Raw genomic sequence first — 13,205 nt, 5'->3', positions numbered from 1 at the left:
AGACGAGCTTGTTCTATCATACTCTGTTTTTCCCCCACATAAAGCCATTAAACTAACCTCGTATTATAGATCTGAGTTCTTCTCCGACTGAAGCTTTTGTCTCATAATGTCTACTAGTTCAGTTTTGGGCTGAATATACGGCTTGATATCTGCTCTAGCATGCGTCTTCTGCTCAAAAGCATAAGCGATGCTTATCAACGTCTCCTCACTAAACGGAGCTCCCGCAAAACCGATGCCAAACGGCAAATTCGGCGCCACGGCGTTCAGATCACCCCTTCCATTCTTTACAATGGCTGTATTGTCCGGGTGTCGCCCAAACGGAACCGACACAACAGGGGTGCCAAGAATAGCGGCGCTTGTGAGAACAAACGTTGTGGGAAGGACGATGGCGTCAAGGGAGTAGTTGTATATAGCTCCTAGGTAGCCCTGCGGACCTAGCAGGTACTGGTTGCGGGAGTAAATCTCCCAAAACGCAGGGTCGGTGTTACGAAGGTCTTCCGCTAAAGCACTATCCCAGTCCTGCGTGTTTTTATCTGGCCATTGCTCCCGGGGGTCTTTCTGAGTCCAATCCCGGAGCTCACTTACTGTAGTGATGTTGTACGGGTTGACGGTCAGTTTGGCAAGGTACTTCTCCAAATCGACTAGAAAGTCACTGTGAAGGACCTTGCTTGTGAGATTTGAGATGTCGGAACGGTTATAACCTGGTAAGTAGATGTCGTCGATGATTTCGGCGCCTGCAGACCTGAGAATATCGACCGCGGAATCAAATACAGTGACAGAGTAATTGGAGTACGGCGTGTTGTCAGTATCCGAAAGTAGATGTCTTGGAATGCCTAACCGCTTCCCATCGAGCCCAGATTCGACACATGCTGCAGCGTAGTCTGGGGATTCTTCAAAGGGAATGGTGGATGTATAGTTATCGTTGGGGTCCGACCCGACGATGGCCGTGAGAAGGTGTGCGGCATCTTTGACCGTTCTAGCCATAGGTCCCACAGTGTCCTGGTGCTCCGAGATTGGGACCACAAGGTAGCGTGAGGTGAGGCCAACAGTAGGCTTGATACCGACGATGTTATTAGCATCACTGGGAAGGGTAATTGATCCGAAAGTTTCCGTTCCCAAAGAGGCCCATGCAAGTCCAATTGAAGAGGCAACACCACTTCCCGAGGACGAACCGGAGGGGTCCTGGCCTGGAAAGTAAGCGCCGACAGTTTGCCCGCCGTAGGTCGACCATCCATTACTCGAGTTACTGCCCCGGCATTGAGCCCACTGGGATAAGTGCGCTTTGCCGAGAAGAACAACACCCGCTTTCCGGAGCTTGGCAGCCACGGTGCTATCCTTAGGAACCTTGGCACCCAGCAAGGCGTAAGAGCCGGCCGTGTTGTTCATCTTGTCCGCAGTGGCAATGTTGTCTTTGAGAAGGACGGGAATGCCGTGCAGAGGGCCGAGAAGAGGGCCGCCTTGCCGACGGATGAGGTCCAGAGACGCAGCGATGGATATGGCATCGGGATTGATCTCGGTCACAGCGTTGAGAACTGGTTGGGTTTCTTGAATTCGCGCGATGTATGCATTTACCAGGTCAACACTGGTGAATAGTCCATTTTCCAGACCTCTGCTGAGGTCATCGAGAGTCGCGTCCAGCAGTAGCGGAAACGTGCTAGCCTGTCGCCTGCCGCAAGTTATCCAAGTTGATGTGGGGCATATGAGGTAGATGGCGGCTTTGAAGAACCAAGAACACAGCATCGTGAGTTTTTAAGTGATCTAGACGGAGATAAGAAGACAGAAGCCCCTTGCTTTGGCGCTGTTGACAGTCGTTGTGCTTTTGTGAGCTTTAGGTGACGGTGGTTTGAAGGCTCGATGGCCGGTGCAGAAAACTTGTCACAATTAAGATCGAAAGTTGCAGGCTTACAGAGGATTATGATGCAATGGTTTGCAATCCCTGCGCATGCACCACCTGCAGATCAGGATTCTCAACATCGCCCAATAAAATTCAGAGACAGGATTCCATAGATAAGGCCTCGGGAGAACTCTTTAGCCCAAACCACCCTAATCCAGGAACTTTTGGAGGGCGACGCATCCAAAAGTTGAGAACACTCCGTTCCCGCAGTCCATAATTTCGGCCCCGGGATCTCGGCGAACGTCCAAGCGTGACGTTCACAGCGAGGCCCTCACGGCCCTCACTCAGTATTCAAGTACCGGAGGTGTTTCAATCAGACAGCTGTTCATAGTTCATAGGAGCGCTAGTTTTGTTGGTGCTCACGGCCAGGCGTCAGCTCCAGGCTAGATGACGAATTTGTTGGAAAAGCCCGTCTGGATGAAGAGGCAGGCACCAGCAAGATGGTAATCAAAGACTTGGAGCTAATTTTCTCAGATTCGGTAAACCATATATATATATATACAGTGTGTTCTGATATGTATGTTTTGTCCATTTCAATTTGACCTCTACGGATTTCAAGACGAGGCGCATCCTTACCCCGCACCTGCCCCTCCGGCTTGGGGAAGTCCGGGAACGGATGCTAGCTAGCGCCCTTTGAAATAGACCGAACCTCGACCACTATGTCGACTGACTACATTCTACATCTCCCTTTTATCAGATTGAGTCACGGCAGCAATCAACCGAACACTCGTTCAACCGAACATTTCCCCACTCATGGCGTCCGAACCTCAGCAAGTTTCAACAGGGCCACCTCGCAAGGGTGAGCAATTCTTTGTGCTTGCTTCACGTCATGGGCAACAAGCTAACAGCTCACAGTCGATATCTTCACTGGAGGCATCATCCACCATGACACATACTCCGGGATCAATCCGGTTACAGAGTCGGACTGCACAGGCAAGGCCGTTTTGATTACAGGTGCGAGCAAAGGTCTAGGTAGGGCAATCGCTATTGGCTATGCCGAGGCTGGCGCCTCAATGATTGCCGTTGCCGCCCGCTCTGATGTCTCGTCTACCGTTACCGCTGTACTCAATGCCGCAAAGAATGCCGGAAGAGACCAACCAGTTGTCCTGGCACTAGAGATGGACGTCGGCGACACACCCAGCGTAAAAGCAGCGGCAGAACGGTTGGGTGCCGAATGGGGACGACTGGATATCCTTATCAACAACGCAGGCTACATGGCGCGTTTCAAGTTGCTTCTGGAGACAGATGATGACGAGTACATGAAGGCATGGGATGTCAACTATTGGGGCACCTACCGAGCCACCAAGGCATTCTTACCGTTGCTGTTAAAGGGGGGAGACAAGACAATCGTCAACATATCGTCTATTGCGGCGCACTTCATGGGTGCTGGAGGAGGAGCGTATCATATCTCCAAGTTCGCGTTGATACGGTTCACAGAGTTCGTCCAGGATGAGTATGGTGATCAGGTAAGTCTTCCATCCCATCTTAATTTGACTAATAATTAAGTTGCGGATTCGGTAGGGAATTCTGGCATATTCTGTTCACCCTGGTGGGACCCCTACTGAACTGTCCTCCAATCTTCCCGAGTCGCTCCAATGTAAGGAACAGAATGTTTACCGACATCCGGGTATTCTTCTAATTTGAAAATATGTAGTTCGAATGACCGATACACCTGAACTTGCTGCGCACTCGATCCCATATCTCACCAGCAAGAGACGAGATTGGCTGGGCGGGCGGTGGCTTAGCTGTATGTGGGACATGCCAAAACTTGTATCGATGGAAAAGGAGATCGTCGATGGGAACCTCCTCAAGTTCCAATGTACGGGATTGTAAAACATAGCCAGCATATGCATCCCCAAGTAGCATTTAGTGGAGGTTAACGTAGTGTGTCGTATATTCATGGACTCAATCTAATTTGGTAGAGAATTAAGGCACTAGCTGTAACGATAAGAATTTCCTTGAACTCTGTGTATCAGACTTGGAAAAGAAAAGGGCACACCGGATCATAATGCCTGCAGGAGAAAAAGGAACGCACAAGCAGCCATATTGTTTTCAACCTTTGACTCTTTTGCCAGCTTATGCTGGGAATTATTGAGTAGAGACGGGCAGTAAGAATGGCCTTTATCAGATCCATGTGGGGGAGCGTTTTGCATCAAGTTGGATCTATTAGAACCAATCTGTTCTTCGGAAGGGTGGCCGAGTTGGTTATGGCGCCAGGTTAAGGTCAGCTTAACATCTGTTTCCTGGTGGGGCAACCCGCGCGAGTTCGAGTCTCGTCCCTTTCAATAGATATCTTTTGCTCCCCAGGCAAGGGGGGAACAAATGTTTTGCCCCGTAAGGCACCCAGTAAACCTTACATGGTCAACAAATAGCCTCTCTGTATGTTACATCTAGGCTAGAATTACAGAGCCATTGATAAAGAGTCTGGATGCGAGGCTGCTCCACATCGTCAAGTTTTGAGGCCAATCCGTTGCGGAGCCTCCACCCAGGCTTAGCATTTTTAGGGCTACTCTTGGGTAATTTGTCTCCTTTTATGGAGACCCATACCTAGCCCACAACCTCTCTTGATTCTTATGAGAATATTTTCGCCACTCAGCACAATAGAAACAGCCCAAAGCACGGTAGCTCAGGGGTAGAGCGCTGGGCTCATAACCCAGAGGTCCCTGGATCGAAACCAGGTCGTGCTATTATCTTTTGTTTCGTTCTTGGTGCCTACTAACATAGCTTTTGGCCTGAGGACGCTTTAGTGTAGCTTGCAATAGGTTTGCTATAACTACATACGATATGATATTTTCCTGACTTATTTGATTATTCCCATGGATGTTTCATATTGGCACACAGTTTAAGTGCAAGGATTTGTTGAAGTAACGATTCCTTGGGTTCTTGAGTGTCAATTGACATACATCCGCCTAGGCTCGCTAGATCACTTGCCAACGCCTCGCTTCGTTTCGAATTACTTTCTCTTGTCGATATCCAACTTTGGTGAAAAAACCAAACATGTAAACTTGATATCAAAATCTTTGGATTTTATGAGAGAAATATATACTGTGCAATCTCATGATACAAACATTGGTCAAGATAGCAGCAGGTTAAATTCTCAGACAACATCTCAACGCCACCCTGCGCTGCTGGCAAGATATCGATGAAGTACATGTTTTCGACAAAATCATAGCTTAAGCCGAGACTCCGCGCCTCCAAGATAATGGAATATTTGTAATATAGTGATACCAGTTCCTAAAATTGGCTGTAAAGGCACATCCAAATGACTACTGACACTTGTATGGGGAAGTTAGTGTGGCGTGTTACCATATTACAGGTCATCGTGTTTGCTGATTGGTGATGCGACATACGTTGACATCTTTTGGGGTAGCCGCTACAAGGTTGGCCCTTGGCAATGGACGATTCTAGCAATCTTGGGGTTGCGTGACAAGGGTTATTAAATTGCTGCAATCCGACAGTCATCTTGTCTGGCATAACATCAATAGCAAACAACGAGGGTAAACATTGGTTGAAGGATTGGTAGTGTGGAATTCTATACTTACCACGAGGAGTAATGCATCCCAGTGCTAGTCTAGACTGACGATAGTCAATCAACTCACCAGAACAGAAATGAAAAAGCGGAAATGGGTGAAGGCCTCAGAATGGCGGAGTCTTGAGATGACGGGTACATAGCCGTTGTGTCTACCTTCTTACTGTCCAATTTCCCAATTGCACTAGAACAATTGTTGACAAAGTAGGCCTAATCATGATTGGGTGCATGAGTCGTACGAATACGAAGAGTGATTTTGATCACTGACCCACCATCACAAGTATGTTGAAGTCCGCCTAGGTTTCCTATTTCATACATGCTCCTCATATTACCCCAGCCACGACCCCAACTTGACTGCTACTCAACTGCGGGGGAACCGTTCGCATTTGCCGGCTTCCAAGCAAGATTGACCTCGTCAACTCTCTAATGCGGCTCGTGTGGAGACACATGTATGGCCTAACCACCGGCTGACGTCGTACTGTACTTTATAAGCGCCCGCCTGCGAGTGGTCGCGCATATCTCGATGCAACCTTGCCCTTATGAGTCTGGTCCCCGCGTTCTTTCCCCGTTCAACCCATCGTGTGACGTGCCTTCCCAGTGGGGAACTGGCGGAGAGCTAAGAAATGCCGGAACGATATTTTAATGGTGCGCGTAGAATCGCGATGACCTCACCTGGGCCAAGGTGAGCAGTTCATCCCGGGGATGACGGGGCCGCACGAGGGGCAAGGTCGTACCCGGATGCTTGGCAATTGACCGACATGGAATCTATAAGAAAAACACTCGCCATTGGGGAGATCTGGCTTAACTGTCGATCTAAAGATGCGATGATTGCAACCCTCTAAGCTTTCGCATCGACCACAGCCCTTCAGCCATGGCTTCCGTCGCGTTCACTCTCCTGGCAGCCCTCGCCGGCCAGGCCTCAGCAAAGACCCACAAGACACCGACGCCTCAGATGGGATGGAACAGTTACAACTACTACAACTGCTATCCCAATGAGACGCTGATCAAAGAGAACGCGCATGCTTTGGTCGATACTGGTTTGGCCGAGGCGGGCTACACTACCGTCACGACGGACTGCGGATGGCCTGCGAAGGAGCGGGCCGCCGACGGCCAGCTTGTGTGGAACCCGGAGCTGTTCCCGTCTGGGGGCGGCAAAGAGCTCGGCGACTATATCCACAACCTCGGCTTAAAGTTCGGCGTATACTCCGGTGGCGGATACTACCAATGCGGCTCGACGGATCAGCCCGCTTCGTTGGGTACGTGAGAATATCTAAACTCGTTAATTCCAGTATACTAACACAAGCACTTAGATCATGAGTTCACCGACGCCAAGTCCTTTGCTGATTGGGGCGCGGATTCGCTCAAGTATGTGCAGTCCCATACCCTGAGTTGGTAAGATCAAATGCGCTGACGGGTTGCCCAGGTATGACAACTGCTACGCAGTTGAACCAGATGTCATGGTGGATTACGTCTCCGAGGAAGCCGTATCTCCGGACCGTTTCGTGACGATGGCCGACGCCTTGAACACCACGGATCGCGATATCCTTTACCAAGTCTGCCAGTGGGGTACCGGAACGGACCTGGGCATTTGGTATGCCTCCTGCAGTGTTTAGAGTATCGAATCAAATGCTAATGTCTGACATAGGGTGCCAAAGATCGGTAACAGTTGGAGAATTAGCAACGACATCTACAACGGCTGGCGCAGCATCTGGCGCATCACCAACCAGGTTGTTCCCTTCTACAAGTACACCGGCCCGGGTGCTTTCCCTGATATGGACATGTTGCTGTGAGTGGCGCTACTTTCGGTATTGCAGCATTTTCAATTGCCTTTCATACTGATACGTATACCTTAGTATCGGACTCAATGCTCTCTCGCTCGAGGAGGAGAAGTTCCACATGGGCATGTGGGCCATAAACAAATCTCCCCTTACGCTGGGTGCCCCGGCCATCCCCGGCCTCGTCGCGGAATCAGCCCACGCCATCCTCACTAACAAGGAGGTCATTGCCATCAACCAAGATTCTCTTGCCAAGCAGACGCAGCTCGTGCGCCGGCACACCGAGGAAGAATGGGACGTCTGGGCCGGCGAGCTCTCCGGTTCTCGTCTCGTCGTCGGGCTCGCGAACTGGAAGAACGACTCCCAAGCCGTGAGCATCGACCTAGCTTCCGTCCTGGGCATCACTTCGGCCAACGCCCGTGACGTTTGGGCTGCGAACGACATTGGCTCCATCTCCGGGACATACGAGACGACTCTCAGTGGCCACGAGCTCAAGTTGTTGGTGCTCTCGGACCTCTCCAAGTCGGACCCAGTCTACGCGTCTGCCGGATATTACACGGCCACTGATGCCGCGCTGTCCGGCTCAGCCTCTAAGGTCACCTGCGGCGAGGGTCAGTGCCTCCCGGGAAGCACCAAGGTGGGGAACATTGGGTCAGGGGCCGCAGTCAAGTTTGATGGCGTGAAGGTCAAGTCAGAGGGCAAAAAGCTGCTGGGCGTCGACTTCATCAACTACGAGGTCGCGCTCGACTCCGCATGGCAGTTTGGTTCCAATACTCGCAACCTCACGATCGCCGTCAACGGTGGTGCCGCTAAGCGATGGGCTTTCCCCATCTCTGGTGGTAACTGGTTTGATACTGGGCGTTTGCTCGTCGAGGTTGACGGGTTCAAGGCCAACACCTCTAACACGGTGGAATTCAAGTCGTTTGGAAGCGCTTGGGCGCCGGATCTGGTTGGGTTCGAAATCTTTGAATCCAGCTAGACACCCAGCGTAGCAACTGTTAATAATTGTAGGCGCGTGGGTTGTACATTATCTTACGTCCTTCAAATCATTAGATCATTCTCGTATTATTCGCTCTCGTATTAATGACAACAGGTTATGATACATTAAAAACACTGAGTGTGCTGACAATAGCATAAGATATATATCAAGAAACGTGACTTTGATCATCATGTGAACCCGTACCCGCCGGTGTTTTTTCACTCGCTTTACAAGTCCATCGGAATCCATCACATCCATTAATCCTTCTTGTTAGAAGATTGAGGATGTCCAGGGTGGCTTGTAAGCGAGTCTTCGTCGTCGATTCTGTAAAACGAGTTTCCACTCCCCGCATCGTCGTGGTGTCCCTCGATAGACGATGGAGTGGATTTAGGTGACTCGATCCTGACTTCGACGTCGACTCGTCGATGAATACCAGCCCCACTGGGATGAGTCGCCTCCAGGTCTCTATCTGCCGAGGCCAACCCGATGCTAGTCTGATGGAAGCTCTTGAGACCTGTCTCATGCTGGCGGCGGTGATCTTCGTCGAGCTGGTTTGGGTTTGTTCGTTGGCCACCGGAGGGACCCTGTGAGTAGGAAAGCGAGTTGAATCTGAAACCACTATCATTGTTTTTGGCGAGACGCGTAATCAATGAGGCCATGGACATTTCGATATTGAGTTTGACCATGTAGGCGACGGGATGGAATTGGATGTAGACGACTTGATTAGGGAGTGACATGAGGCCGATGAGCATTGCCTATGGGGGTTGATTAGTCTATGGGGCCCTCAATCAAGGTCTAAATGTGGACTCACATCCATGGCAATGGAGAGAACCATAAGCTTTGCGTTGAAGCCGACAAGGGGCTTGTACTTAACCAAGCCATGCTGATTCAATAAACGAGTCTTCACCACGCTCAAGAAATACCAGTTTAGACCGGCATCCACAAGCAGAATTAGGACCTTGGAGATGCGGTCCCAGTAACGATTGATGTCCACAAAGCTTCAGTGAATACGTTAACAACGAACGAGACAGCTGCAGAAAACAGACTTACGTTTGGCTGGCTGGGGGGACAATTTGTGCCGGAATCCAGATGCAGAAAACGGCGATGTTAATCATGGTAATAACCAAGGCCGTTCCCCACTTCATGTATGCTATCGTCTCCTGACTCTCTGCAATAACAGCAATCCGGTTGATGATGATTTGCATCAGCAATTGAATCTCGAAAACCCATAAGAACAGAATAAAAAACAAGACGGGAACCCTTGAAATTGACTCTATTAGCTAGAATCAGATAAGACTGTTGAATGAATGTACTCACGTTGGCCCCAGAATACCGTCCAAGAACAGCCATCCGACAATGGCGATGATGAGGTTCGCTGCGATTTCACCCCACATCATGTATATATAAGTGCTTCGGAGCGGGTTACGATTCCGCCTCGTTTGTTTCATAGCTTCCCATACTGTCAAAAACCCAAAGCCGACAGTGAAGCCCGCGGCCAACGAGGCGATTTGGTAGTCGGTCTTTGTCGCCGACATCATGAAATCTAGGCGGGGTCGAGGCGTGGATGGGGCCGAGCTGTTTTGATGCCGTGGCTGAGGTCACCAAAGTATAGCCCGGTCCTCTCAAAGTGGCCGTGGATACACTGGGTGTGTAGGGAGGCGAGTAAGAGAGGGGAGCAAGCTGCCTTAAAGGGCCAAAACGGTAGAAAGCCACTTGGAAACTTTGGGGGGAGGTCGAACATACTTTAAAACCCAAATGGATATCGGTTCGCATTGGTAGCAAATCATCACTTGGCGGCCACCCACTCTTTCATGGACATAAGTTAGAAATTTCCTCCTATCCAGGTGTGTGGCAATAACAGCAGGCTTGGTTTCGTGATGCCAGACGGCACGGCAGCCTAGGCCGTGACAGGTATGAAGTCCTTCGACCGGTGCGGCGGCTAGACCAGGTCATGTACCCACAAGGTGGTGACATTGGTAGTGCCTCCTTTAGCTCGACGCCACACCCCGTAATGCTTGGCGGGCAGTGTCCGCGCTGGAGAACGCTACTGTGATTATGGATTGGGAGGTGGGGGAATATGCGACGAATGGTTTGGCAAGGTACAATCGACACCCCCTTCCCATTGCGCGCTCTCGCCTGATTGAGATGGCCGACCGTCGATCGACCATGAAGTCTTCCTCTGCCGAGGGTCGCAGGGGATACATGGAGTTTGGCTACAGCTCAATGTAACATATTATCCCCGTTGGCCCGAATACAGAGGATCAACAGGCACGTTCGGCTTCCGGACGCCATCCTTTTCGATGTGCCGTCATACCAACTGCTAGGAATTCTTTTGTATAAGAAACCCAGACGCCGATCTTTGGAGGAAATGTCACGCCAGAAGGATCTTCTTTACTACCTGTGGGACCGGAGTGTAACCTCCTCCCCAGCAAGTGGGCGACAGAACAACTGCCGCTCTCTGCAAGTGCGAGTAGGAGATCCAGTCGACATGGAATTCAGAAAGCTCTCAGAAAAACAACACGCAGCATCATATACTGAAATCACAAAATAGCCGAAGTCCATCTTACTCGATTTTTCTTCGGTTTTTGGAAGGATTTGAAGCTAAGGGCTTTTTGTAGAAGTTAGCAGAAGGTGGCGTGTTGACCCTTGTTTCGGGAATCAGTCTTGTCGAATTGCCAGGCTCTCGTGCGTAAATTCTCAACGAAGCGGAGAAGACAAAATAGGGGTGATGGGTCAGAATGTCGATAGCTTCGTGGGCGCCAGCGACTCACAGTCTGGAATTGCGATGTCTGCTGGGTACAGGCGGGTGGAGAAAATGCAGGGATCAACAGATCGCCGCGGCTGATGGATGCAGCTGAGAGACCGTGCACATGTTCAACAAACAACTTGGGCACGAGTAAACCGCAGCATTTCCCTGCTTAACTCGGTTCCAGAGTGAACGGAGAAAGGGACTGGGCCGGACCACCGGTATTACACAAAAAAAGAGAGCCTCCGGCCGTTGCTGAACTATGGTTAACCATCTATCGAGCTAACTGCGATTCAACCAAAGTTCGGGGATACCACCGACACTCAAACTACCCAAACAGGAGAAGAGACAGTTGCCTTACGCCACAGTTCATGCGCATGGGGCAATCCCACTCGAAAGCGTTCTGAAACGCCATTTCGCAGCGTCCCACGGTTTCCAGGGCACGCATTGTTCGCATTGTTCCCTCGGGAGATTTTCCCACGTGGCTGGAAGCCTAGATCTAGTATCAATCCGGACACGAAGGCCGAGGGAACTATAGGCGAGACCTTCTTGTTGGGGGCCGCGTTTGCGTCGCTATTGGGGGATTTCGATATTGTCCTTTGCAGGCGAGATTTGAGCCGCCACGAATGCCAGGGGCCGAGGAACCGAGGAGCCGCAGAAAAACGAATGAGTACCTCTTCAAAGTGCCCACTCCCTGCAGTCGGCCTGCCAGTGATGAAAGACATGCATCAGGAAATGCGGAGACGTTCCGCGCTAATGACTTGGAAATACAATCTGTGTCGTCACACTCCATCACCCATTTGCCGTCGGTCTTTCATCTCAGTTCCGCCGTCTCACTTGGCCCGCCGAGCAATAAAACACAACGGCCTTCCTCCGAAGTCGATAATTAGCGACATAAGGCGACTAATAACCGGGGCGGCGCAGCGGATACCGGAAACTTTCGAATTTCTGAGGACCTTTCGTGCTCCAACAGTGTCCAACAGTGTCCAACAGTGGCGCACGCCGGGGCGTCCATGATTACCACCCGATGGCATTGGCGGACAACAGCCAAAACCAAAACACCCACGGTATACGGCGTTCGGAAGCATGAGCAGCATTGGCAAGGTTCAAAGGAGCACACACTTAAATGAACCATTGTGAACCTCGTGACTACAAGGCCCTTGCGGAAGGGCCGGCCTGCAGCGAGTCTGGATCTTCAACTCCTTGAACGCTCTGACCAGCTGTTGTCATACTCTCCGTGTTTGTCTAAGCGAGCCTCGAGCCGGCGCGGATTGGCATGCAGGGGATCCCGGGTTGGGTGGCCACTAGCTTCTTTCCTCACCTCAGCTCCGAGTGACAGCGTTCTAGAGCTTCCACTAAGCAAGTCACAGAAATCACGAGAGATGAGACGACACGGTATGTTAAGCATGGTATTTGCCCCGCGATGACTAGAATATGTAGAAGAAAGTAAGGGAAAAGCACCTTGCTCGTCTAAATCGCGCTGAACCACATCATGCAACCAGGACACACACATATGCAACTATAGTCCTCTAAATCCCTTGATGGGAAAGTTGAAGTTGACGTGGTGAGTCTCGTTCTTCAAGCCGCCCGTGTACGCCGACTTGTCCGCCGCCGCGCTGGCCTCGAGCCCGGTCCACCCGATGGCGGCGAGGAAGGTTCTGCCGCCGCTCTCGCCGCCCAGCGAGTACCCGCTCGCCACGCCGTTGCATCCCGGCAGCTTGGACGCCTTCTCGACGATCTCGCGCATCTTTTCCTCAGGCTCGTGGCAGTCCTCGAAGCTGATCGTCTCAACGACTGACGAGTTGATGACAGCCTGCGGCGCATAGGGCTTGAACTGCAGGAGATAGCTTGAGGGTTGTCCGTCCAACACGGCCGCGAACTTTTCGATGGCCTCGGCGTGGTCTGCTGACTTATGCCACGTCTCGCATGCCTCAGGGTTGATCCAACCTATTTCCAGATTCGAGTCAGAAACCCATACTATTGAATTCACGGCTGTGGTGCAAGAGTACGCGCAACTGTAGGGGCTTTTTGCATTACGTACCGGTGATAAGCTCCAGCTTCTGCTGGTTTTCGCTCCAAGGTCCCCAGCGCGTGCGGAGGCAACCAGGCTGCTTTGCGAGAGTCTGGAGCAGGAACTTGAGTTGTTCCTTCCAGTCTTCAACTCCGCCCTTGACAGGGATGGTCACTCGCTCGGTGACGGCTTTGGCAAGTTGGGCGGGATCCATGGCTGAATAAGTTGTTGATTATTTGAATTGAGTTGTTCAAGTGACAGAGTCAAAAAG

General features: G+C 51.1%; 5 protein-coding genes across 5 annotated transcripts; 2 read left to right on the top strand and 3 right to left on the bottom strand.

Moving 5' to 3' along the window:
- Nucleotides 1-63: 63 nt before the first annotated feature.
- On the bottom strand, nt 64-1,740 carry EsH8_VII_000324 (uncharacterized protein; the record flags this gene model as incomplete). The annotated part of the gene is made up of 1 exon (XM_083270457.1): nt 64-1,740. One exon carries the CDS (start codon nt 1,738-1,740, stop codon nt 64-66), a length of 1,677 nt encoding a protein of 558 aa, XP_083128014.1.
- A 907-nt stretch (nt 1,741-2,647) lies between these two features.
- Nucleotides 2,648-3,727, top strand: EsH8_VII_000323 (SDR family NAD(P)-dependent oxidoreductase; the record flags this gene model as incomplete). The annotated part of the gene is made up of 4 exons (XM_083270456.1): nt 2,648-2,693; nt 2,750-3,360; nt 3,416-3,491; nt 3,549-3,727. The coding sequence occupies 4 exons, from the start codon at nt 2,648-2,650 to the stop codon at nt 3,725-3,727; spliced, it is 912 nt and encodes a 303-aa protein (XP_083128013.1).
- Nucleotides 3,728-6,294: 2,567 nt separating this feature from the next.
- On the top strand, nt 6,295-8,177 carry EsH8_VII_000322 (glycoside hydrolase superfamily; the record flags this gene model as incomplete). Its single annotated transcript, XM_083270455.1, has 5 exons — nt 6,295-6,679; nt 6,734-6,788; nt 6,847-7,014; nt 7,069-7,209; nt 7,277-8,177. The coding sequence occupies 5 exons, from the start codon at nt 6,295-6,297 to the stop codon at nt 8,175-8,177; spliced, it is 1,650 nt and encodes a 549-aa protein (XP_083128012.1).
- A 257-nt stretch (nt 8,178-8,434) lies between these two features.
- Nucleotides 8,435-9,712, bottom strand: EsH8_VII_000321 (uncharacterized protein; the record flags this gene model as incomplete). The annotated part of the gene is made up of 4 exons (XM_083270454.1): nt 8,435-8,932; nt 8,989-9,175; nt 9,228-9,437; nt 9,495-9,712. The coding sequence occupies 4 exons, from the start codon at nt 9,710-9,712 to the stop codon at nt 8,435-8,437; spliced, it is 1,113 nt and encodes a 370-aa protein (XP_083128011.1).
- A 2,730-nt stretch (nt 9,713-12,442) lies between these two features.
- On the bottom strand, nt 12,443-13,148 carry EsH8_VII_000320 (uncharacterized protein; the record flags this gene model as incomplete). The annotated part of the gene is made up of 2 exons (XM_083270453.1): nt 12,443-12,870; nt 12,965-13,148. 2 exons carry the CDS (start codon nt 13,146-13,148, stop codon nt 12,443-12,445), a joined length of 612 nt encoding a protein of 203 aa, XP_083128010.1.
- Nucleotides 13,149-13,205: the final 57 nt, after the last annotated feature.

This window comes from Colletotrichum jinshuiense, chromosome 7, assembly GCF_051148585.1.
Source record: "Colletotrichum jinshuiense chromosome 7, complete sequence".
Taxonomy (NCBI): Eukaryota; Fungi; Ascomycota; class Sordariomycetes; order Glomerellales; family Glomerellaceae; genus Colletotrichum; species Colletotrichum jinshuiense.
The sequence above is the reverse complement of the archived record's forward strand: the minus strand, read 5'-3'. Positions and strand labels throughout refer to the sequence as shown.